Source organism: Thalassophryne amazonica, chromosome 8, assembly GCF_902500255.1.
Source record: "Thalassophryne amazonica chromosome 8, fThaAma1.1, whole genome shotgun sequence".
Lineage (NCBI taxonomy): Eukaryota > Metazoa > Chordata > Actinopteri > Batrachoidiformes > Batrachoididae > Thalassophryne > Thalassophryne amazonica.
In genome coordinates this window covers 58,656,910-58,679,966 of record NC_047110.1, presented here as the reverse complement: position 1 = coordinate 58,679,966, position 23,057 = coordinate 58,656,910, and the positions used below count along the sequence as shown (strand labels likewise).

Genomic DNA, 23,057 nt, shown 5'->3' with positions numbered 1-23,057 from the left:
GATACCACTCTCCTATACTGAAATAAAGATTGTTTGCAATGCTAAGAGAACATCTCCATCAACCTGGAGAAACTCAGTTCAAATGCCACAGATCCCTGGAGCTTTCCCTGCCATAAGCTGTTTCACGGCCTTTGCAATCTCATCTCCCAACATTTGGTGGTTCACAGTTGACTAAAGAAACCACCACAAGAACCCTGGCACTGGAGATGTCTAACACCCCAGCAGGAGGATCAACCTTAAGCAACTGCTCAAGTGCTGGCCCAATTTGAAAGTACAGCAGATGCATCTGTCAGAACTGAATCAGCGCTTTTGGGAAAGTTATATTGTGATTTACTGCTACATAAATTAAATTGAAATGAACCCTCTTCCACCATTACTGCAGTGGAACGAGATGTAGATTTGGAGGAACAAAGTATTTGGATTCCTCTGTAAGCAAGCCAAAGACCACAGATGGCGAGTCACTTGATTAGATTCCTCTAAGAAACGCCTCCTTGTCCACTCTCAGGGCAATCACAGCCCTTTCTCAGCTCCCTGTATAACCTAGAATTTCCATCAAGAGGAGCACTGCAACTGCTCTGGATGACAACACTGGAAATGCATTTTATCTATAGCAGGTTCTAAACTGTTTAGGGCCTAAATGTGCTAAAGGAGAGAAGCTTCAAATGGATAACATTTTCCATTGCTTACCTTAATAATTTTGGTCTCTATTTCACCATCAGAGGCTAGCTCCTGGTGTGTTAACATATATTTGTCACACTTGGACAGGACTTTCTCATTAGGAGCAGACACCTGGATGGAATTTGGGATGACAGGCTGCAAAACTGTACCCAAATCCAAGCTTGAAGAGGGCTTGTGGTCTACCCACTTCTCCCCACCAGCTGAGCGGGAACGGCGATGCAGTGGCCGCACTGGGGTCGTAGTCTAGTCAGGTAAACAAAATGAATGCCAAATTAAATATCTCATAAAAATGCATATAACATACAGACTCAAATGACTGCATTAAATGTTAATATGTCTTTGGAAAGTCATGGTCACATGTAGCCAGCAAACAAGTAGGAGTTAAAACTGTTCTTCCCAAAAGTGGAACAGAGACAGAAATAAAAATCCACATAAAGCCCAAGCTTCAAATATCTAATAGCTATACTGTGCATCTCAGCCATAAAAGGTGCACTACACAGTTTCAACAATCACAGACAAAAATATGTAACTTAATGGGTGTCTTAGCAGCTTCCTTCACTAGTCTCCTTGCTGCATGGTCACTACCTACTGGGTTACACCAGACAGATTCACCATATGGTACCATACTGTATGTATTTCTAAATGATTGACGTAAACTGAATTCAATATATACTCAGTGACTTGGAAATGTTCAAGTCTCCATAACCTGACTTGTCTAAAAGAATACGATCTGTAAAAGTGATGTGTTGTATTAATAATTATATTTAGTTTGTCTAATTATACTCTCTAAAATGGAGGGACTGTGTGAAAAAAGCTCCTCCCGAGTCACTCAGGATGAGCTCGGAGTCGAGCCGCTGCTCCTCGGCTCGGGCATCTTTTCTGGATGCCCCCTGGATGCCTCGCTGGAGAGGTGTTCCGGGCACGTCCCACTGGGAGGAGGCTCCGGGGAAGACCCAGGACACGCTGGAGGGACTACGTCTCTCGGCTGGCTTGGGAAGCCTCAGGGTTACTCTGGATTTGCTGGGGGAGGAGTGTGTGGATCAGGAGGTCTGGGCGGCTTTGCTTGACCTGCTGCCCCCGCAACCAAACTCCGGATAAAGCGGAAGAAAATGGATGGATGGATGTGTGAAAAAAGACTGCAAATCTTTAATCATAAAAGCAACGTTTTTGTTGAACCCTTTGAATTAAAGCCAAAAGTCTACACTTTGATCATATATTGATTCCATCATTTCAACTCCAAGAGGTAAAACTTCGAGAATAAAGTTGTAATATTATGAAAAAAACCCCCGTAATATTACAAGAAAAAAGTTGTAATTTTATGAGAAAAAAAAAAACAAAACTTATAATTATTACGAGAATAAAGTCACAATATTACAACAATAAAGATGTAATTTTATGAGAGAAAAACTGCATCTCAAAATGAGATCTGTGGAGTGCTTTTTGTTGTACTTCAGTATAGGTTTTACAAATAAGGAAGAGCTAGAGGTTCTTTTTTTTTTTACGTGGATAACCAACAAAAACCCGAAGCTTGTTTCCAAAATGGGCCACGGCACGTCTCTCACTCCTCCCTAGCACTCCTGTTGAAAGTGCCAGTTGGGAGCATGACTGCAATCGAGAATTGAGCCCGGATCACTGGCATCTCAGGCCAACGTGCAAACCATTACGCCACCACCTCCCGAAATACTTTATCTTTTGGCCCATCTGCTGCACATTATTAGTATAAGAACTTTGAAAAGAATATGCAAGAAAATGAATCTATTCCACAGGAGGAAAACCAAATGATCTGCACAGCCACAGCGCTCCCAGACAGAAAATTTTTATTTAACAGAAAATGAATGTAAGGTTTCGGGCAAGAGCCCTTCATCAGATTCACTCTTGCCCAAAACGTTACATTCATTTTCTGTTAAATAAAAATTTTCTGTCTGGCAGCGCTGTGGCTGTGCGGATCATTTGGTTTTTCTCTTTGATATTTGTTTTGGTCCTGCACACCTTTTTATGTGCTTTGGATGTGCGTGTCTTCATTGCATATTCCACAGGAGGTACCACCTTCACCTGTAGTTCCAGCGATTAGTAGCTCCCAAAATCGCCTCTTTCGTGAAGGAGATGGATGGAACTGGCAGTCTGCAGTTACTGTTTCTTGTATAAATACAACTTTATTCTCATAATATTACAAATAAATTTTTTCCTCATAAAATTCTGACTTTATTCTCGTAAAATTCTGTCTTTTATTCTCGTAATATTACGACTTTATTCTGGAAGTCTTAAAAAAAAAAAAAAAAAAAACCTCAATGTGGCCCTAAAATGCTGTCGTACAAAACAAACAATCAACATTTTCTGTGTGGTTTCTAGTCACTTTTCTGTCAAGTAGACAGACTGAGATATGAATGTTCTTACCAGTGTAGGCTTTAATATGGCCAATAAAGTCAGACGCTTGAATCAGCATTACCACATATAGAGCTAATTACAGATGATGCTTCACTCTAATATCTCATGCTGCTGCTTGTGGCTAATACACTGACCCTGTAAATTCTTTCATCTATCTCAAAATCAAAAGCAGGGGATGGAGACAGGGTTTCTTCTTTGTCTGTAGCCAAAACCACAGCTTTCCTCCTGTTCCGGATGACTGCGGGCCCTGCCACAGATATGTGGCTGCTGGGGGAGACAAGCCTGAGGTTTACCTCAGCCTGAGCTGCACTGACTGGCTGTGACCCTGGCACTGGTCTGACACGGGGTAACTGAGAGCACTGGAAAGTAAAGTGGAAAGTGCTTATTTATACAAACAGTTTCTATACAGAACGCAGTCATACACAAATGTTCTAGTAGGGAATACATAGCTCCCCTTTGTGAATATTATAACATTTACTGTGTGATAAAATTGTTAATTTACCCCACTGCATGTAATAGGGAGAAAAAATTCAAACTGCTTTAAATGCATCCCATTGTTAACATCTAAAATATTAAATTACTCAAAACTGGATCCTCTTACATAGTCATTAAAAAAAATCATGAGCTTCACAAAAGTTCTATTTGGTGGCAGGTTAGCAGTGAAACAGTTATGGACTTAAGTTTACATACTTGTCTAAAAACTTTCAAACTCAATTTTCCCTAACTGTACATATTCCATTAATAAAAACATGTCTGAAGTCAGTTATAATGTCTACATTACTTCCATATAAAATCATTTTTAAAAACTTACACAATATTTAAATAAATTTTTCTTCGCAATTTGACATTTTGACTGAGTCACTTACATATATTTACACTCAAAAATATAAACGCAACACTTGGTTTTGCTCCCATTTTGTATGAGATGAACTCAAAGATCTAAAACTTTTTCCACATACACAATATCACCATTTCCCTCAAATATTGTTCACAAACCAGTCTAAATCTGTGATAGTGAGCACTTCTCCTTTGCTGAGATAATCCATCCCACCTCACAGGTGTGCCATATCAAGATGCTGATTAGACACCATGATTAGTGCACAGGTGTGCCTTAGACTGTCCACAATAAAAGGCCACTCTGAAAGGTGCAGTTTTATCACACAGCACAATGCCACAGATGTCGCAAGATTTGAGGGAGCGTGCAATTGGCATGCTGACAGCAGGAATGTCAACCAGAGCTGTTGCTTGTGTACTGAATGTTCATTTCTCTACCATAAACCGTCTCCAAAGGCGTTTCAGAGAATTTGGCAGTACATCCAACCAGCCTCACAACCGCAGACCACATGTAACCACACCAGCCCAGGACCTACACATCCAGCATGTTCACTCCAAGATCGTCTGAGACCAGCCACTCGGACAGCTGCTGAAACAATCGGTTTGCATAACCAAAGAATTTCTGCACAAACTGTCAGAAACCGTCTCAGGGAAGCTCATCTGCATGCTCGTCGTCCTCATCGGGGTCTTGACCTGACTCCAGTTCGTCGTCGTAGCCGAATTGAGTGGGCAAATGCTCATATTCTCTGGCGTTTGGCACCTTGGAGAGGTGTCCTCTTCACGGATGAATCCCGGTTCACACTGTTCAGGGCAGATGGCAGACAGCGTGTGTGGCGTCGTGTGGGTGAGCGGTTTTCTGATGTCAATGTTGTGGATCGAGTGGCCCATGGTGGCGGTGGGGTTATGGTATGGGCAGGCGTCTGTTATGGACGAAGAACACAGGTGCATTTTATTGATGGCATTTTGAATGCACAGAGATACCGTGACGAGATCCTGAGGCCCATTGTTGTGCCATACATCCAAGAACATCACCTCATGTTGCAGCAGGATAATGCACGACCCCATGTTGCAAGGATCTGTACACAATTCTTGGAAGCTGAAAATGTCCCAGTTCTTGCATGGCCGGCATACTCACCGGACATGTCACCCATTGAGCATGTTTGGGATGCTCTGGACCTGCGTATACGACAGCATGTACCAGTTCCTGCCAATATCCAGCAACTTCGCACAGCCATTGAAGAGGAGTGGACCAACATTCCACAGACCACAATTGACAACCTGATCAACTCTATGCGAAGGAGATGTGTTGCACTGCATGAGGCAAATGGTGGTCACACCAGATACTGACTGGTATCCCCCCCCCCCCCCAATAAAACAAAACTGCACCTTTCAGAGTGGCCTTTTATTGTGGGCAGTCTAAGGCACACCTGTGCACTAATCATGGTGTCTAATCAGCATCTTGATATGGCACACCTGTGAGGTGGGATGGATTATCTCAGCAAAGGAGAAGTGCTCACTATCACAGATTTAGACTGGTTTGTGAACAATATTTGAGGGAAATGGTGATATTGTGTATGTGGAAAAAGTTTTAGATCTTTGAGTTCATCTCATACAAAATGGGAGCAAAACCAAAAGTGTTGCGTTTATATTTTTGTTGAGTGTAGATGACTACCTCCTTAAACTATGCCCATGGTGATGGTCTACTAAAGGTGAATGGTATCACATTTGTATCTGATGCCTCCAACTCCATCAGTTCCTTATTTGTGATCCTGAGGTTCTGGTGGGTCTTCTAAACAAAAGGTCATTAACGCCTTTGTGTTAATTTTGACTTCCTTCCACAATGCTATAAGGTTTGTATGGTCCGACCCTTAACCCATCACCCATTTCACACCATGACAATTTAGCCAGCATATGCCGAGCGTATTAAAAACGATGGTGTACGTCTAATAAGTTATGGGTAAGTTTTGTGTAAGTTAAGAGCATGATGAAGCACACGGACATACATTGTAATACGGCGAGTAGGTTGAAAAAATTTGGGCATGTACAATACTTTCGACATATGCCAGCGTATGGCTGATACATCTTGCATATGTGAGCCATACGATGTAGCTAAGTTATGCGACTGTCGTTTCTTGTTAAGTTTACTTATAAGTTGAAATACATCGATTGGCTGCACTACACAACTGAAAGCTGCAGGCCTCATGCGAACAGTTCAGACTGTTACAGATATTAAAACCATTCACACACGGAGTAAATATAAAGTCGTAATCTTACATGTTACGTTGTTTCAGTCGGGATTCATCACTGCAGCCTGTCAAAAATGTATCCACATAAAGCATCCTGAGTTTGGAAAACGTCTGAAAATATTTTAGTTCCCCATCGTGGCTGAAGAAATGTAGTGTTTTAAAAGACATCTGAATTATGCCTTAGCTTTTCAAAAGCAAATCCATCCATTTCTGTAATCTTCAATGCTGTTTAAGGAGCCAGTAACCTTGGTGTATGCAAATGTTGAACCATTGAAGATTTTACATACTGAATAAAAACCAAAATAAATCTTCTAACTAATGTTTTTAAATAACTGTATATGGAAATAAAGTAGACATAAGCCCATATGGTAGAGTGTCCAGACAAAAGCCACTCCTTAGTAATATGTGAATTTTAAAGTTTATAGCCAAGGTGTATGTATTTATGTCTGCAATTACAAATATTCATAAAAGTGATGGAACTCTCCAGGATTGGTGTTAAGACATCAAGTGTCAAGATGCATAACAACATACAGGAAGAGGAGAGGGCGAGGCCGATCGCTTTGCAGGAGTGTGTTCCTCTCGGGAGGGCCGCTGAGGCTGTGTTTGGCGTGGTGGAGGTTCGGGACGAACCGATGTTTTACTTTCAGTGACAATGGCCTTGAGCTGCTTCAGCTTCTCATCTTTCATCCACAGTTTGTTTTGCATCTCCAGCTGCATTTCATTAACACGTCTCTCCTGCAAAGCAACAGTAAATGTTTGATTACAGAGTGAATGAGTGTCAACACTTCAATGATTTTTTTTTTTTTTTTTTTTTAGCACCAAACAATTCATATTTACCATATTTTCTGGTGTATAAATCACATTTTTTGTAGTTTTTTTTTTTCAGTTTGGGAGGTCATGCGAGTTATACTCTGGTGTGGCATATGGGGAGATGACATTATTATTATTACTATATTATGATTACTTCTACAGGACTTTCTCAGGAATCAAGCAATAAGCATAATATAACTAATAAAATAAAACATATGACAAGAATGCAAATAAATAAATAAATAATCCCATATTAAAGAGCTGATAACAGAGGAAAGGTGCAACTTCTCCAGTGCAACTTTATGGATTTTTCCTCTTCAAGAGATATTTTCTATACTCTACACATTATCAGGAAAACAAAAAATAAAATAAAAGCACAACAAAACAAAACTGTGAATTAAACGGCAGACGACTCTCTCACCCGCAACAACAGTAGTCCCGGTAGTCATGATTGACATCTTTAAATGGCTTTGACAGAGGTTGATGAAAAAATTATGGACATGCTGCTTCTAAATAAGAACCAGCACGTCCACAATCAATGTAGAGAAAATATGATTTTTTTTCTGTTTGAAAAAGCCACACTGGCAAGTTTTATCACTACTGAACGTTTTCCCTTAACTCCAGTTGTGCGCTGGACTCCAACAGGAGCTGATCCATGTGTGTGTGCATCAGCTGCGCATTTGGAGACTAAAGCGCAGATGGTTTTCACCCTCCAGTCTTCTGCTTCCTCAGCGGGGGTGCAGATTCAACCTGTCATATTTTATATATTTTTTTTCTTTTAAACTTGTTTTATGTCAAACACAGCACTTGATGCAGCAGGGGTAGAAGGCACTGCATCTCTTCCCGGTATACAGCTGTATTCGGCTTACTTTCACCACAGGCATTGCCCAATCAAATTTCTTCTATTTTCAAATTGTAGTAACGAGTAGCCAAGATGTTTAAGAGAAATGTATCAGAGTAAAAGTATACATTTTATTGAGGAAATGTAGTGGAGTAAAAGTGAAAGTCGCCAGAAATGTAAATAATGAAGTAAAATACAGATACGTCAAAATTCTACTTCGTTCCATTACAGCATTGCAAGATATCAAAGACTTCATGTTTTTCAGCAGCAGGAATTGAGAGACTAGTCAGGATTGAGGGAAAGAAGAATACAGCAATGTACAGAGATATCCTGGGAGAAAACCTGCTCCAGAGCGCTCTTGACCTCAGACTAGGGTGATGGTTCATCTTTCAGCAGGACAATGACCCTAAACAGCCAAGATATTAAAGGAGTGGCTTCAGAACAACTCTGTGAATGTCCTCGAGTGGCCCAGCCAGAGCCCAGACCTGAATGCGATTAAACATCTCTGGAGAGATCTGAAAATGGCTGTGCACCGACGCTCCCCATCCAACCTGATGGAGAGGAATGGGCAAAACTGCCCAAAGATAGGTGCACCAAGCCTTGAGGCTGTAATTGGTGGCAAAAGTGCATCAGCAAAGCATTGAGCAAAGGGTGTGAACAATGGGCACATGTGATTTCTTAGTTTTTTTATCTTTAATAAATTAGCAAAAATTTGAAAAGACTTTTCATGTTGTCATTATGGCATGTTGTGAGTAGAATTTTGAATGAAAAAAGGAATTTACTCAATTTTAGAATAAGGCTGAAACATAAATGTAGAAAGTTTAGCAGTGTGAATATTTTCTGGATGCACAGTATGTGGAGGGGGAAAAAATGCACCTGAAGTTCTAAACAAAAGAACAGATCAGTCTTTTATTACTAACTACTTTCGCCAAGGATGCAATGTTTTCAGTGCTGTTTGTCTGTCAGCAGAATTACATAGAAACGGATGAATCGATTTTCTTCAAATTTGGGGGAAGGGTGGGGCATGGCCCAAGACAGAACCCATTAACATTTAGGGCAGATCCAGGAATAAATTTTATTTCCCCACTTTCTTTAACACTGGAAGGGTAGTTTTCAACATTTTCATGAACTGCATGTTTAAATTTTAATGGGTCACATGCATGAAAAACACTAGATTAATTTTACATTGTCCCTGTGCAAACTATGACAGTTTCTTTCCACATTCTCTTCAGTGACCAAAACAAATCTTTAGATTAAAAAAATAAATAAAATAAATATATGACAATGTTTCTCAATGGAAAGGGAAGTTTGGGGTCCCCTGCTGGAGCTGTTGCCCCTGCGACACGAGCCCAGAGAAGCGGTTGAAGAAGAGTGTTTTTCCAAGTGTACAACCCCTGGCAAAAATTATGGAATCACCGGCCTCAGAGGATGTTCATTCAGTTGTTTAATTTTGTAGAAAAAAAGCAGATCACAGACATGACACAAAACTAAAGTCATTTCAAATGTCAACTTTCTGGCTTTAAGAAACACTATAAGAAATCAAGAAAAAAAAAGATTGTGGCAGTCAGTAACGGTTACTTTTTTAGACCAAGCAGAGGAAAAAATATGGAATCACTCAATTCTGAGGAAAAAATTATGGAATCACCCTGTAAATTTTCATCCCCCAAATTAACACCTGCATCAAATCAGATCTGCTCATTGACATTGACCCTATGCCATGACATTGACCCTATGTGTCTTTTTGCAAGGAATGTTTTTGCAGTTTTTGCTCTATGGCAAGATGCATTATCATCTTGAAAAATGATTTCATCATCCCCAAACATCCTTTCAATTGTCCAAAATATCAACATAAACTTGTGCATTTATTGATGATGTAATGACAGCCATCTCCCCAGTGCCTTTACCTGACATGCAGCCCCATATCATCAATGACTGTGGAGATTTACATGTTCTCTTCAGGCAGTCATCTTGATGAATCTCATTGGAAAGGCACCAAACAAAGGTTCCAGCATCATCACCTTGCTCAATGCAGATTTGAGATTCATCACTGAATATGACTTTCATCCAGTCATCCACAGTCCACAATTGCTTTTCCTTAGCCCATTGTAACCTTGTTTTTTTCTGTTTAGGTGTTAATGATGCCTTTCGTTTAGCTTTTCTGTATGTAAATCCCATTTCCTTTAGGCGGTTTCTTACAGTTCGGTCACAGACGTTGACTCCAGTTTCCTCCCATTCGTTCCTCATTTGTTTTGTTGTACATTTTTCGATTTTTGAGACATATTGCTTTAAGTTTTCTGTCTTGACGCTTTGATGTCTTCCTTGGTCTACCAGTATGTTTGCCTTTAACAACCTTCCCATATTGTTTGTATTTGGTCCAAAGTTTAGAAACAGCTGACTGTGAACAACCAACATCTTTCGCAACATTGCGTGATGATTTACTCTCTTAAGAGTTTGATAATCCTCTCCTTTGTTTCAATTGACATCTCTCGTGTTGGAGCCATGATTCATGTCAGTCCACTTGGTGCAACAGCTCTCCAAGGTGTGTTCACTCCTTTTTAGATGCAGACTAATGAGCAGATCTGATATGATGCAGGTGTTAGTTTTGGGGATGAAAATTTACAGGGTGATTCCATAATTTTTTCCTCAGAATTGAGTGATTCCATATTTTTTTCCTCTGCTTGGTCTAAAAAAGTAACCGTTACTGACTGCCACAATCTTTTTTTCTTGATTTCTTGTAGTGTTTCTTAAAGCCAGAAAGTTGCCATTTGAAATAACTTTAGTTTTGTGTCATGTCTGTGACCTGCTTTTTTTCTACAAAATTAAACAACTGAATGAACATCCTCCGAGGCCGGTGATTCCATAATTTTTGCCAGGGTTTGTATTATTAACAATATTTCAGTAGAGACCGTGAAACCAGAAACATTTGCAAGGACACAAAATCCCACCACAACAGTAAATAAGCCACAGCAAATAAAAATGTTCCATATGTAAACATATCTGCATTATATAAATGAAGAGAAACTCACACATTCTCTCTTCCACTTGAGCTGGGTGTCTGTAACCATGCCGTGCATACGCTGCTCCATGCGCCTCTTCTCAGATAACTCCCTCTGCAACCTCTGCTCTCTGCTTTCCAGCTCCTGCTGCAGTGAACGCTTGTCTTCCTCGTAGATATTTGTAGCTTTTTGTAACATCTCAATCTACCATAAAGCCACACAGAACACTTTCAAGTCTACACACCAAGAGAATAATATACAAAGAACAATCATAAAGGTTTGTTCTCACCTTGTGTTCTTGCATCTTCGCTTTTTTCTCTAAGCGCTCAATCTCAGACTTGTTACTTTCGATGATGCTGTCCTTTTCTAACAACCTGGCATTTTGTTCCTGAATAACATTGTCTTTGGACACAAAGTTGCAGTCCAATTCCTGAAGCACAGACTTCATTGTGTTGGCTAAAATAATGTGGAGAGGAAAAGAGAGACAACATCAAACACAACAGTAAATGTAACAACAGTTAAATGCAGCTGAGCCCAGACAGAAGTGGTGAGCTAAAATGAGCAGGCACCTGTTTTGTGGCACTCCTCAATCATTATCTGCCACACCCTCTGTCTCTCCTGCAGACATTCAATCAGTCTGGGCAGGGTGATGTCATCACTGGGGTCAGTCAGCTCACAGGAGGGTAAGGGGGGCAGGCTGTGTACCAGGTGGCTCATAACATAGGCCACATCTACAGAACACAGAGGGAGCATTAACATGACCAAAAAAAATTGACATTTGCATTTGACATTAAACTACTACACAGATGAAACATAAATGTTGTACTGGCTGTTATGTTCATTCTGATCCTTAATTATTTTTAACAGTCCATGCCGCTTTTGATGAATTGGCAAGAGGAGATGGTTTCTATTAAATTAAATTTGGTTCTAAAGCCGGCTGACACTGTGGAGGTTTTGGCTTCATCCTGTAGACAGTCATCATGTCTGTCTGTCACACCAAAGATAAAGCCTCCTTTATACGTAGTGTTTCATCTGCCCTTTGCTGGAGAACAGTTGGTATAGTTATGCTAAAATTATGTATTCTACATCTTTATAAATCCAAGTACAATTTCATAAGACAGTCAACCCACCAATGGCAGAAATTGGACAATCAAAACTGAGTTTTTAATACTGTACATAGAATTTCTGAGTCACTCTTAACACAAATTATGAATCTCTGACTTTAATGTGATCATGTTTATGCACACTTTGTGGCCCATCAAGAATTTATTAAGTACATATATGAAATACAATGTTGGTAGGAAGGAGACAATTATGTGGTGTTGTGCTATCATTAATAAATGGAATGTGAAGCCACATACAAAATGTGAAGCACAGACCACAAAAACATTTACAAACCTCAAGACTAATTAAAAAGTCAATGGAAAACATGAAACAGGCTGAAATTTATACAAAATGCTGCTGAACTGAAAAACAAAGTTTCACCATGTTACTTGAAAAATTCTAATTACCTCTGTCTATTGGCCCACCATGCTCTTGTAACTTGCGGCACAGTTCCTCTTTAAAGGCCTGATTTCTGTGACGACGACCTGGAGTGAAGCCACAGATGGGTCTGTCTATTGGCCGAGCCACCTCCACTTCCTGGGTCATTTCTGCAAAGCGCATCACCAACTGGACAAAGAAAGTGCATTTTGCTCCACATTACTCCATTTTGTAATTTCTGTATCAAACAAACAAAAAAAAGACCATAGCAGTTTAGTCACTTACTAAAGTTTCCTCATAGTCATCAGCCTTGGGATTGACACAGACCACCATTCTGACTTTGCCCTCGCCATCAAAGTAGTTCTTAAACAAATGGGTCACTTTAGAATCTCTGTAAGGGACCATCTGTGAACAAAAGAAACAAAAACATATTGCTGACATAATTCACTGATGAATATGAACGTTCAGGTTAGGGGTCGACCGATTATCGGCGATTATCGGCCTAGACGATATTCAGCATTTTTGCGGATATCGGTACTGGCCATTAATACCAGCTGATATGACAGTTTATTTTCACAGAGCTGCATGTAGCAACTCACTGGGCGCCAAGTTCCGCCTTCGCAAGCAGCGTCTCTCATCGTCTAAAAATCCTTTATTAAATAATCCAGAGCTCCTCCTGTGTCCATAGCTGCTGTTACATTCTGAAAGCAACTATTTTACAGATTTAAGGCTTTATGTTTCCTCAACAGGAGAAAACCCAGAGACGGTGTCTGAATCACGGAGAGGGGACTGAGGAGGGAGGAGTGTGTGAGAGAGGAGAGTTCCCTCATTTTTGCATGACAACAAAAGGTAATAGTTTTCATGGAACACTTTCAAATGGTATAAGCACTGTTTACAGACGATCACATGATCATTTGTGTGATAAGTGGACTTGAGCGCGGAGCAACTTAATGATCATCTTCAGCTCACAGCCTCACTGTTAAACAAGAAAGTGTGAAAAACTGATTCATAAAGTTTTCATCCAAGTTTTACTCTTTAAAGAGCAGGTTAATGAAATTTGTCCAGGTTCAGCTCTTGTTAAAAAAAAGACAATTATTAAAGAGGTGATATTATTTTTTCAGAAAATAATGCAATCCACTCAAAAATTTTCAAACAAAAAAGCAGTCAAGATGACAGAAAAACTCTGCCTGACACAAATGGGTCAAAGCTACTGTGTGTAACTTCACATTTACACTCTGACACAATAGCTTTTATCCAGTGAGACAGAGAGCGCCATCAGACAAGTTAACACAGCGAGACAGTTTTGAAGAAGGGAGCAAATGCTATGTCCAATAAATATTAGTGTCTTTTTAACTATTATTTATGACCTATGCATAACATAAAATGACATGAAATAAGAGAAATATGAAAACCGCATCATTTAAGTCAAATTACCTCAAGTCGTGGCTCTTATATTATATTATAAACCTTACTTCAATTTCTTCTGCTTCACATAGACCAAGTGATGTCTGAGAATTGCCCATCAAACAGAGCTAATTACTTACTTCAGGCACTGAGGAGCCATTAGTCAATATCAGTTTTAAAATAGGAGTCGCTGTTTTCTCATTTGTGGCAAAGTCCTGCCCACAACACTACTTGATTTGTCAGAGAAGTTCAGCCTGTCAGTGCTGAAGGCTGCTGTCACACAAACAGAGAAGATAGCAGTGTGCAGAATGTAGCTGTGCCAGCTGTAATTATTTGTTCAACTTAATGTTATTTATAACTCCTTGCACTTTTTGTGTGAAGGTCATGTTGAAAGCTTATGTCAATTAAATATATTCTGCAAAACATTTAAAGAAAGTTTTGTGTTATGAGTATGTTACACTAAATTTTGACGCTTTTTACTGCAAGCAAATATCGGCATTGGCCTCCAAACCTTGCCGATAATCAGTGAAGGTCCTTAGAAATCTAACTCGGTCGACCCCTACTTCAGGTTTTTATTAAGTTATTACATACCCTGTTTGTTCCACACATCTGGTTCTCTCTCAGAATTTCAATGCAAGTCCGTAGATTCAGTAATGACTGATTGATGTTACCTGCAAAATTTTAAAATAAGTTTATATTCTTTAATGTCAGAAACATGAATTTCACATACAGGGAAAACCAAGCATCTTCATCCAACAAACCTGCTTCACGTATACGGGTTCCCTCAGCCCCTGTCCTGCCAGTGCGCTCACTCCCCGCCAGGTCCACCAAGCAAAGCTGACTAACAGTTACCTGGTTCTTGTCCTGATGTAAAATGAATGAAATAAATAAATAAAAGACTTCACATCCCGATAACCATTTCCATAAAACTACATATTCAACTGCAGCTGACCTGAAGAATGTTGTCTCCATCTGCATCAAGTGGTGCCTGAGCCAGTTTAACAATGAAAACACCGTGAGAACGGCTGGACTCTCGGTTAAGTCGAGTATTGGCAACTTTCCTCTTCTTCTGGCCTGAAATATTGTAGATGCAATTCATTAAAAATAATTTACGAACACAAAGCATATTAAGTGTAATTTCAGCTACTAGAAGTTGTTCCGTGTAAAGTTAAGTTACACATTCCCTAGTCAGAGCTGACCCAAAGTCCCACAACACCAGGTCAGTCATATCTACAATTCCAACTACTAGTCAATGAATTCTACATTTCACTCTGTTTCCTCAGTGGCATCTAAGGTACTTACCTCTCCAGAATATCTGAAAGGCCTCCTCAGCAGACTTAACTTCAATCTCCACACAGCCAGCCACATACATGTTGTGGTTCTGATCCTCTCTGAGAATTTTTGATTGAGGTGGTCTATGTCAACAGGATAAAAATGTTAGTCACTAAAGACATGGCGATACCTTTGTCATTCAACAGATGTGGACTACCAAATAAAGGAAGAGGGTTACTGGATTCCAGCCAAGGAAAGCAGACAGTGATAGTCTTAAAGCCATACAAAGCAAGACAGCAGGGGTGCAGCCATTCAGGAACTCTGCCAAAAATAAAAATTACTAGCAACATGGAATGAATTCTCAACTGAAGAAAGACTCGCCGTTACCGAAGACATCAGCTGGATCTAAGTTGAAACTTTTCCTTGAGGAACCAACAAAAATATGCGAGGTTGCTTTTCCACTACAGGGACAACTAACATACAGTTGAGTAGAAGCAGTTTCAGACAGTGACAGTTTTGTAATTTTGCCTCTTTATACCACCAAAATGCAGCTGAAACAAGATAATAAAGATGTAATTAAAATGTAGGCTTTCACCTCAAACTCAAAGGGTTTAACAAAAATATATTAAACATGACAGACAATTTTATACATAGTTGCTCCATTTTCAGAGGGAAAACACAACTGGACAAAGTAACAGTTTTATTAGGATTACTGTAATATTTGGATGAAACTCCTTTGAAGTCAACGACTGTATGAAGTCTTGATCCCATGGACATCATCAAATGTGATTCCTCCCATGAGATGCTTTTCAGGCCATTATTACAACCTCCTTCAGCTGCTTGTTTCTGGGTGTTTTTGCCCTCAGTTCCGTCTTACGTACTAAATGACAGTCACTACATCATTATTACAGTGTTCCCCAATCCTGGTCATTGGGATCTAAAGTACTGAAAATTTTCCCATTTGTCCATGAACTTATAAGAGCATTTCAGTTCAGTAAGGTGTGTTCAACTAATAAACATCTGATTAAACAATGGAACACACCTGACTGAGCAGGGAAAAGTTGAAAATGTGCACACTGGGAAGCACGGGTAGCCTTATACACTTCAGAATATATTATGCTACTTCCATCGGTAGTCCCACAAGTACTCACAGAAAGCAAGCATGAATATTAGCAATGCGTCTTTGCAGCTTACCGTATTTACTCTAATAAACGCTTCCTCTAATAAAAGAGCCCCCCCCCCCCCGTTTTTTTCATCACACTGCATGTGATGAAATTGTGAATTCCTAAGCAAAATAAAAAATACAGAACACAATGCTAAAGTATCCTCAGCCGTATGAGTATGTAATTAATGAAAGAGTGTGTAGAAAGAATGTGACCTTTTGACTACTTAAACAGCCATCTTTGAAGTTGTCCAAGGTCTTTGTCCCAAGAATGCTCTCTGTAAATTTGAAGACCCTGGTAGTAATAGGAATGGACTTATGCTGAGCACAGACAAATAGACAGACACAAAGTCTTCGCAATACCCAAGCCATCTATATTATAACAGCCGGGCAGCCTCTGTGTGTATGTTTCTGTGTAGGCTCTCAGTTGTCCAGGTGGTTTCCATAGTAGAGAAGCTTGACTCTTCGACTGGACTGGGTTGCTTGAAGCGAGGACGTTTCGCTTCAAATCGCAGAAGCTTCCTCAGCTAAAATTCTTGCTCTGGTAGTGACTTCTGTCTTGCCTCTTGTAGAGAAGAATAAACAGAAGCCACAAAAACTGGAGTTTTAAACCTAACCAGACCCCTCCTACCGAGAGGCAGACTGCTATAGGCTAGTGACTAAACAATAGCTCTAATTAGCACCTATTGTGTTCTAGTTAGCACCCTCCTAATGACAGGGCAGCTGTCCCTCCTAATGATGGGATGGACGCCTCTCCTGATGGCTCCCTTGACGACTCTCCTGATGATGTGAATGACTCATTACCATGAACAAAAGACTGAAACTGCTTTGACCTGAGTACCCCATTGTAAACAGGAGACAAAGCGTGTCTCAGACCCCCTCCCCGGTTAAGGCTGGGTTTCAACTGTTTCACATAGAGTGCCTCCTTGACCCCTCTCTCATACCATTTCTTCTCTCTGGCTAAGATTTTAACTTCCTTGTCCTCAAACGTGTGGTTAGTGTCTTTAAGGTGGAGATGAACTGCAGACTGAGGTCCACTGGCGCCCTCTCTGCGGTGCTGGTATAGCCTTTTGTGTAAAGGTTGCTTAGTCTCACCTATGTAGTGTTCATTACAGTTTTCCTTACATCTGATAGAATACACTACATTGCTCTGTTTGTAAGTAGGGATCCTGTCCTTAGGGTGGATCTGCCTGTACTAATTCCCCAGATCCCCAGGCAGATCCACGGTTGTGCGATGGGGTCTCCGGTATCCCCCATTGTGGCCAATCTGTACATGGAGCGAGTGGAGAAGACAGCCTTGACGTCTTTCACGGGCATCCCTCCCAGTCACTGGTTCAGATATGTCGATGACACACGGGTTAAAATCAAGCAACAGGAGGTTGAGGACTTTACAGAACACATCAACTCGGCGGACTCCAATATCAAGTTCACATGTGAGGATGCCAGAAACAATGACAGCCACCCAGTTGCCTGGGTGGCTGTCACGCAGGACCCAAGGCAGTTCTGTGGTGTAGCGGATGCAGCAAAGCGCAGCACACGATCACAGACTTTACCTTGATTAATCGGCAAATCATTAGTAACACCAGTGACCGAGTTCTATGGGCAGCCATACATGCCTTCATCATGTTTCACAGACAATGTGGTATATTTCAGATTATGAGCTGTTCCTTTCTGTCTCCACTTATCATTCTTGCACAAGTTTACCTTGTTAACATTTCATGTGGCCAAAGAATCTTGTTCCAGAACTTGCTAGCTTTTTTTAGATGTTTTCTTGTGAAATGTCCTAGAGGTTAGTGATGAGGGCTTGTGGCCAGAAGATCCTCGGTGTGATTCCCCATTAGCCAAGGCACTCATATAGACACAGTGGTATGTCTGAATGGGTGAAAGCTACACATCATTAAAGTGCATCAACATCTGTATCAGATGGAGAAGCACTACAAATTTAAATGCAGTCCATTTCGAGTCTAATCTGGCCTTCCTCTTCTCAAGTGTGTTGCCAATGGTTTGAGCACTAAATTCAAGTATATTCATAAAATGTCTCTTGACTGTAGACATGGATAATGGTAGGCTGACGTCCTCAAGAGTATATGACTTGGCTCAATGTTATGAAGGTTTTTCTTCATCCTGAAAAAGGTTTTGTGAACTACTTTAGTTGTCTTTCAGACTTTGTGGTGTTGCTCAGGTTACCAGTGCATTCCTTTTAAAGAATATACAAAATTGTTGATTTGGTCAATCTGAAGTTTCTGATGTACGTCTGATATGATTTGTTTTGTTTTTGTTTTTTCTTCCCTCAGCCTAATTATGACCTCTTTCACTTGAATCATAATCTCTTTGCTTGTATTGCAAGTTCCAGTGAACAGCTGCCAAAAGTAATTTTAACAGAGTCAACTCTAGACCTTTTATCTGGTTACTTTGTCATTGAATAACAAGGAAACAGACCACACCTGGTCATGAAATGGCTTATCAGTTAACTGAATTATGTATAGCAGGGGTGAGCAACTTGTTCCAGAAAGGGACAACAGGGTGCAGGTTTTCTTTGCAGCCACTGATTAATATCATTGTGAGCAGATGGAATCAGTTAATCAGTGAAATCACCTGGTGGAGTCAGTGGCTGCATAGAAAACCTGCACCCAGTTGGTCATTTCTGGAACAAGTTGCCCACCCCTGATGTATAGCCTGTGAAAACAGCAAGACCATATGAAAAAGCCTGTAATTTCCTGATAGTAAATACAATGCTTTTGTTAATCTCTTTCAAAGTTGAACATTTACACTACAAGTAAATCTTGATTGTGAAATTTCAAATCAATTGTGGTGATGTAGAGGCAAAAATGACAAATACTGAATCATTGTCATGATAGTTATGTTGTTAATTTTATAAAGCAGCATTGCTCAGGGAGCCTCAACCACATTGTTTTTGCCTAAACAAGCTTCAATACCACTCCTGTCGCTTGCCATCTTTCCAAATCCAATCACTCAATTTTATGAGTGTGGAGAATTAAACATATTCATTATATACTATATACACACACATACATAGAAGTTGACCTGCACCAATGATAAACCATGCACATAAAAACAGTGGTGCAGAAAACAATTGGAACCAGTTAACACATAACCACTGGACAGACTTGCCACAAATCAGCTATGTCACCACCTGCGATGGAGCAATAACAAGACAACTTGAGTAGTGATCCTAATGCTATAGAACAGTGGTGTCCAAACTATTCCAGAAAGGGCTGAGAGGGTGCAGGCTTCCTTTGCAGCCACTGACTCCAGCAGGTGATCGCACTGATGAACCCATCCCACCTGCTCAAAGTGATGTTAATCAGTGAAATCACCTGCTGAAGTCAGTGGCTGCTCTCAGCCCTTTCTGGCATAGTTTGGACACCACTGCTATAGAACATCTCCGGCAGTGACGAGATTCTCCAGTATTTTCATTCTATTTATTGAAAACATGTGACTACATTAGGCTACTAGCTTGAGGTATGAGTATGCACTTTTCACATACATGAACTCAGTGTTCTGGCGCACAGGTGTGCCTCCACCATTCCACCTAGCAAAAAGAAAAGACAAGAATTTCCCTTTCCTTTCAAAGGGAATCACCTCTAAAACTCACAGCACAATTTTATTGTCTCAGTACACTCAACAATCCCTTTAACCTTCACTGAACTTACTTTGGTTTTATTAGGTCATCCTGGATTTCCTCAAGGAGATCATAGATGTAGTTGTTGTAGATCTCTATGTAGGAAACAAAGACACTGTAGCTGCTGTCCTCATCCACACCTTCTGCTTTACAGGCCTCATTTGACTTAAACATGTCAGCAAATTCAGGATCAAGCTTTTGCCTGACAAAATGAAAGTGGTGAATCAGAAATTAGACCTCAAATATACTCCAGTAAACAGACTGTACTTCACACTAAGAAATTTACCTGGAAGAGGGAGTTTTAGGAACAATCAAGGTGTTTTCTCGCCTTTGGCGCTCCAATAAAGCATCAACTTCACTCTGGACTTCCATCCCATTTTTATCATCTGGCTTGAAAACCTAAACCAGGAATGATGTTATAGCTTTCAAATCTATAGTTTCCACAAATTGTCTGGCTATCACAGCTAATGACATCCTTAAAAAGGGAGTGTAAATTCCTTACATATCTTTTAGCCTGATATGGGCCTATGCTGTTGAAGATCATTTCAAGGGAACGAGGTAAAAGTCCACCCTGGCCTGGAGAACCAGTCATGGTAAACGTCTTTCCACTCCCTGTAACTCCATATGTGAAAAGAAGGCCTACAACAAAAATAAAGCAGATAATGAGCCTTGAATATAATCAACTAAAAGCCAAGGAGAAAGCAATTTTAACAGATGATTGATCTATTTGGAACATGTGACAAAGTTCAAGGTACAAAACAAGCTTGGGGTTCTTAACCCCACTTCAATATATTAGTCACATGATCGACTGTTATACCAAGACATACACAACAAAAGCCAGTAGGCTATGTTCTAACTTCAAGATATCAGTCATTCAAAATGTTTCAAACCAATCATTGTGCTGAAGGATGTCCCAATCGCATTTTGGTTGCCATGCCACTAAGCCACCATGAGTTACTGAAATTTAAAGGCCCTGTCACACCACAATTTAGCCAGCGTATGCCAATCGTATTAAAAAAATGTTAGCATAAGTCCAATAAGGGTAAGTTTTTTACAAGTTTGGAGTATGTTGAAGCACGCTGATATATGGCCTAATAAGCTGAGCTCCTCAAAAAATTTTGGGCATGCTGAAAATTTTCAACGCATGCCAGCATCAGTCCCGCACATGCGGGACATAAGCTGTGGGTAAGTTATGTGATTGTTGACACACATTTCTTGTCTAAATCCGTCCATTAATGCTGGCCATTGATTGGCTGAAGCCTGCAGTCCTCATGCAGATCGGCTGTATCATTCACACATGGAGTAAATCTGACCTGTTCATTTCAGTCCAATTCACCATCACAGACAGGAATCCACATAAAGCTCCTGATTTTTGAAAATGACATCTGGAAATACTGAAATTCATGGCTGGAAACGTAGAGTTTTAAAGCAAGTTCCTCTGTGGTTTTTCTGCTGCACGTGCGTTTCTCATGCCAGTGTCGCGTGCTCTGATCACACAGAAGCGCTGTGATGAAACTTTTAAAAAGCCGTCGCTGTCTATGTGATCAGACAACCTGAACGATCAGAGTGATCACATCTGATTAGTGCGCTGTAACTCTTTAAAGTGCTGTCGGTGATAACCACACCGACAGATCAGCACTTCATTCAGGTCTGATCACACCTGACAGCGGTTGACTGGTGCTTTAAAAGTTTAAATCACAGCGTTTCATTATTCAGGTCTGTGATGACCTGATCAGGGGACCTGAAAGCAGCCGCTTGCCGCTTTAAAAATTTAAAGAGTCCCAGCACTCCATTCATTCATGGCAGTGTTTACCACAGCCAGTCCACTCATCAGCATTCTATACCCAATGAAAATGGTCCACCAAGATTAAAAAATGAAAATACAAAAAGTAATGTTAAACTACTCTGTTTCTAACGAGCACCACACCGTGCAGTATCGACCCAAACCACCGAAACAGGGAAACAGGGCTGTCGGCATACGCTGGTTAATCGTCAAGGTGTGACAGGTGCATTAATTTATTAGACGTACTGCCAGCGTGTGCCAGTGTTTTTAATATGGTCAGCATATGCAGACTAAATCGTCAAGGTGTGACAGGGCCTTAAGCATCTACTCAAACAACACAGCCTCTGAATTTGCAGCAAGACATTCAGCTAGCTGAGTACTTTAGTAGCACACCTATTGCAATGTAATTCTTTTAATATTTTCACACTGTATTCCTTAATTAGGATAAGGATATGAATAAGTCCCAAACAGGGCTGACATCCTTGCCTGGCATAGTAGTTGCATACATAGACATCTGTGGTGTTAAATCTTTTGTCATGAAACACCTGATTAAGTGGTCAACCTCAATAAAATGTAACTGACAAATATGATAGAATTTTTAAAAAAGAAAACATAACTCCAATTATTTTCCTGCATGCACATATTCATGTGGTGTGACGTGTCAGTGAAATCCATAAATTTCAGTTATTGCTCCTTGAAAATGTCGGACTAGAATTATTTCCCTCCTGCACATCATTATTTTTAAAACACCACCTCTAAAGACTGTTGACCAAGTATCAGCATTCATAATGCAGTCACATGATATTCAAAGGTAGTACTGTAATTAAAATCAGTTTTGCAGTTTGTCATTGCACTTACCATTTTTTCCATGGATGAGGTCATCAACAAGAGGAACAGCAATATCATCAAACAGCTCCATCTGAGATGTTGCAACTCCATAGACTTTTTTGAAGGAATACTGTGTCTGAGAACCAAATGAAATAGGTTGAAAACCCATTTAATTAGATTTTTTTTTTTTTTTTAATCAACAACAATGCAAGTGTTCACTGTAGAAATAGAACTGTGAAAAGTGACTATCTTAACTACTGCACAACAGTGGAGGAAAAAACAACATAGCAGGCATGTTACCTCTTTGTATTCTCCATTGCGATTAGTTTTAAATCCTTCAGGTGCGTGCAGCTGAATAGTAGTGTTGCTAATAACATCAATACAGCACTCCTCATCTTTATCCCCCAGAGGACGCACACGACAATACACCTGATTAAAAATAAATCAAACATACTTCAAAAGACTGCACCGGTTACTTAACTGATTTGCAATCATTATAGGAAGGGCTGTAAATAAGTTATCTCCATAACAGCCAAAGCAGGAAAACTCTGCAACTTTTGTTCAGAAGACAAACACAAACTTAGAAGAGGCAGGCTCTCACAAGTGGGTCTGACAATAAACATTAGATAAAACTTTATTAATTCCTTGGGAAGACTCCCTAATGGAAATTGAGGTTCCAGCAGCACTGGACAG

General features: G+C 40.2%; 1 protein-coding gene across 2 annotated transcripts in view; it reads right to left on the bottom strand.

Moving 5' to 3' along the window:
- Positions 1-23,057, bottom strand: part of kif23 (kinesin family member 23) — a 47,820-nt gene that overhangs the window by 5,846 nt on the left and 18,917 nt on the right. The window contains exons 3-19 of one of the 2 annotated variants that reach the window (XM_034176392.1): positions 22,665-22,793; positions 22,395-22,500; positions 20,256-20,392; positions 20,040-20,152; positions 19,785-19,955; positions 19,619-19,663; positions 14,979-15,091; positions 14,629-14,750; positions 14,438-14,540; positions 14,268-14,347; positions 12,558-12,677; positions 12,302-12,461; positions 11,360-11,521; positions 11,080-11,246; positions 10,821-10,994; positions 6,675-6,878; positions 688-921 (exon numbers count right to left, since the gene is read on the bottom strand). In XM_034176392.1, coding sequence (XP_034032283.1) covers positions 688-921; positions 6,675-6,878; positions 10,821-10,994; positions 11,080-11,246; positions 11,360-11,521; positions 12,302-12,461; positions 12,558-12,677; positions 14,268-14,347; positions 14,438-14,540; positions 14,629-14,750; positions 14,979-15,091; positions 19,619-19,663; positions 19,785-19,955; positions 20,040-20,152; positions 20,256-20,392; positions 22,395-22,500; positions 22,665-22,793 — 2,340 coding nt within the window. The remainder of the gene's footprint in view (positions 1-687; positions 922-6,674; positions 6,879-10,820; positions 10,995-11,079; positions 11,247-11,359; positions 11,522-12,301; positions 12,462-12,557; positions 12,678-14,267; positions 14,348-14,437; positions 14,541-14,628; positions 14,751-14,978; positions 15,092-19,618; positions 19,664-19,784; positions 19,956-20,039; positions 20,153-20,255; positions 20,393-22,394; positions 22,501-22,664; positions 22,794-23,057) is intronic. The other variant, XM_034176393.1, reaches the window with a different exon arrangement.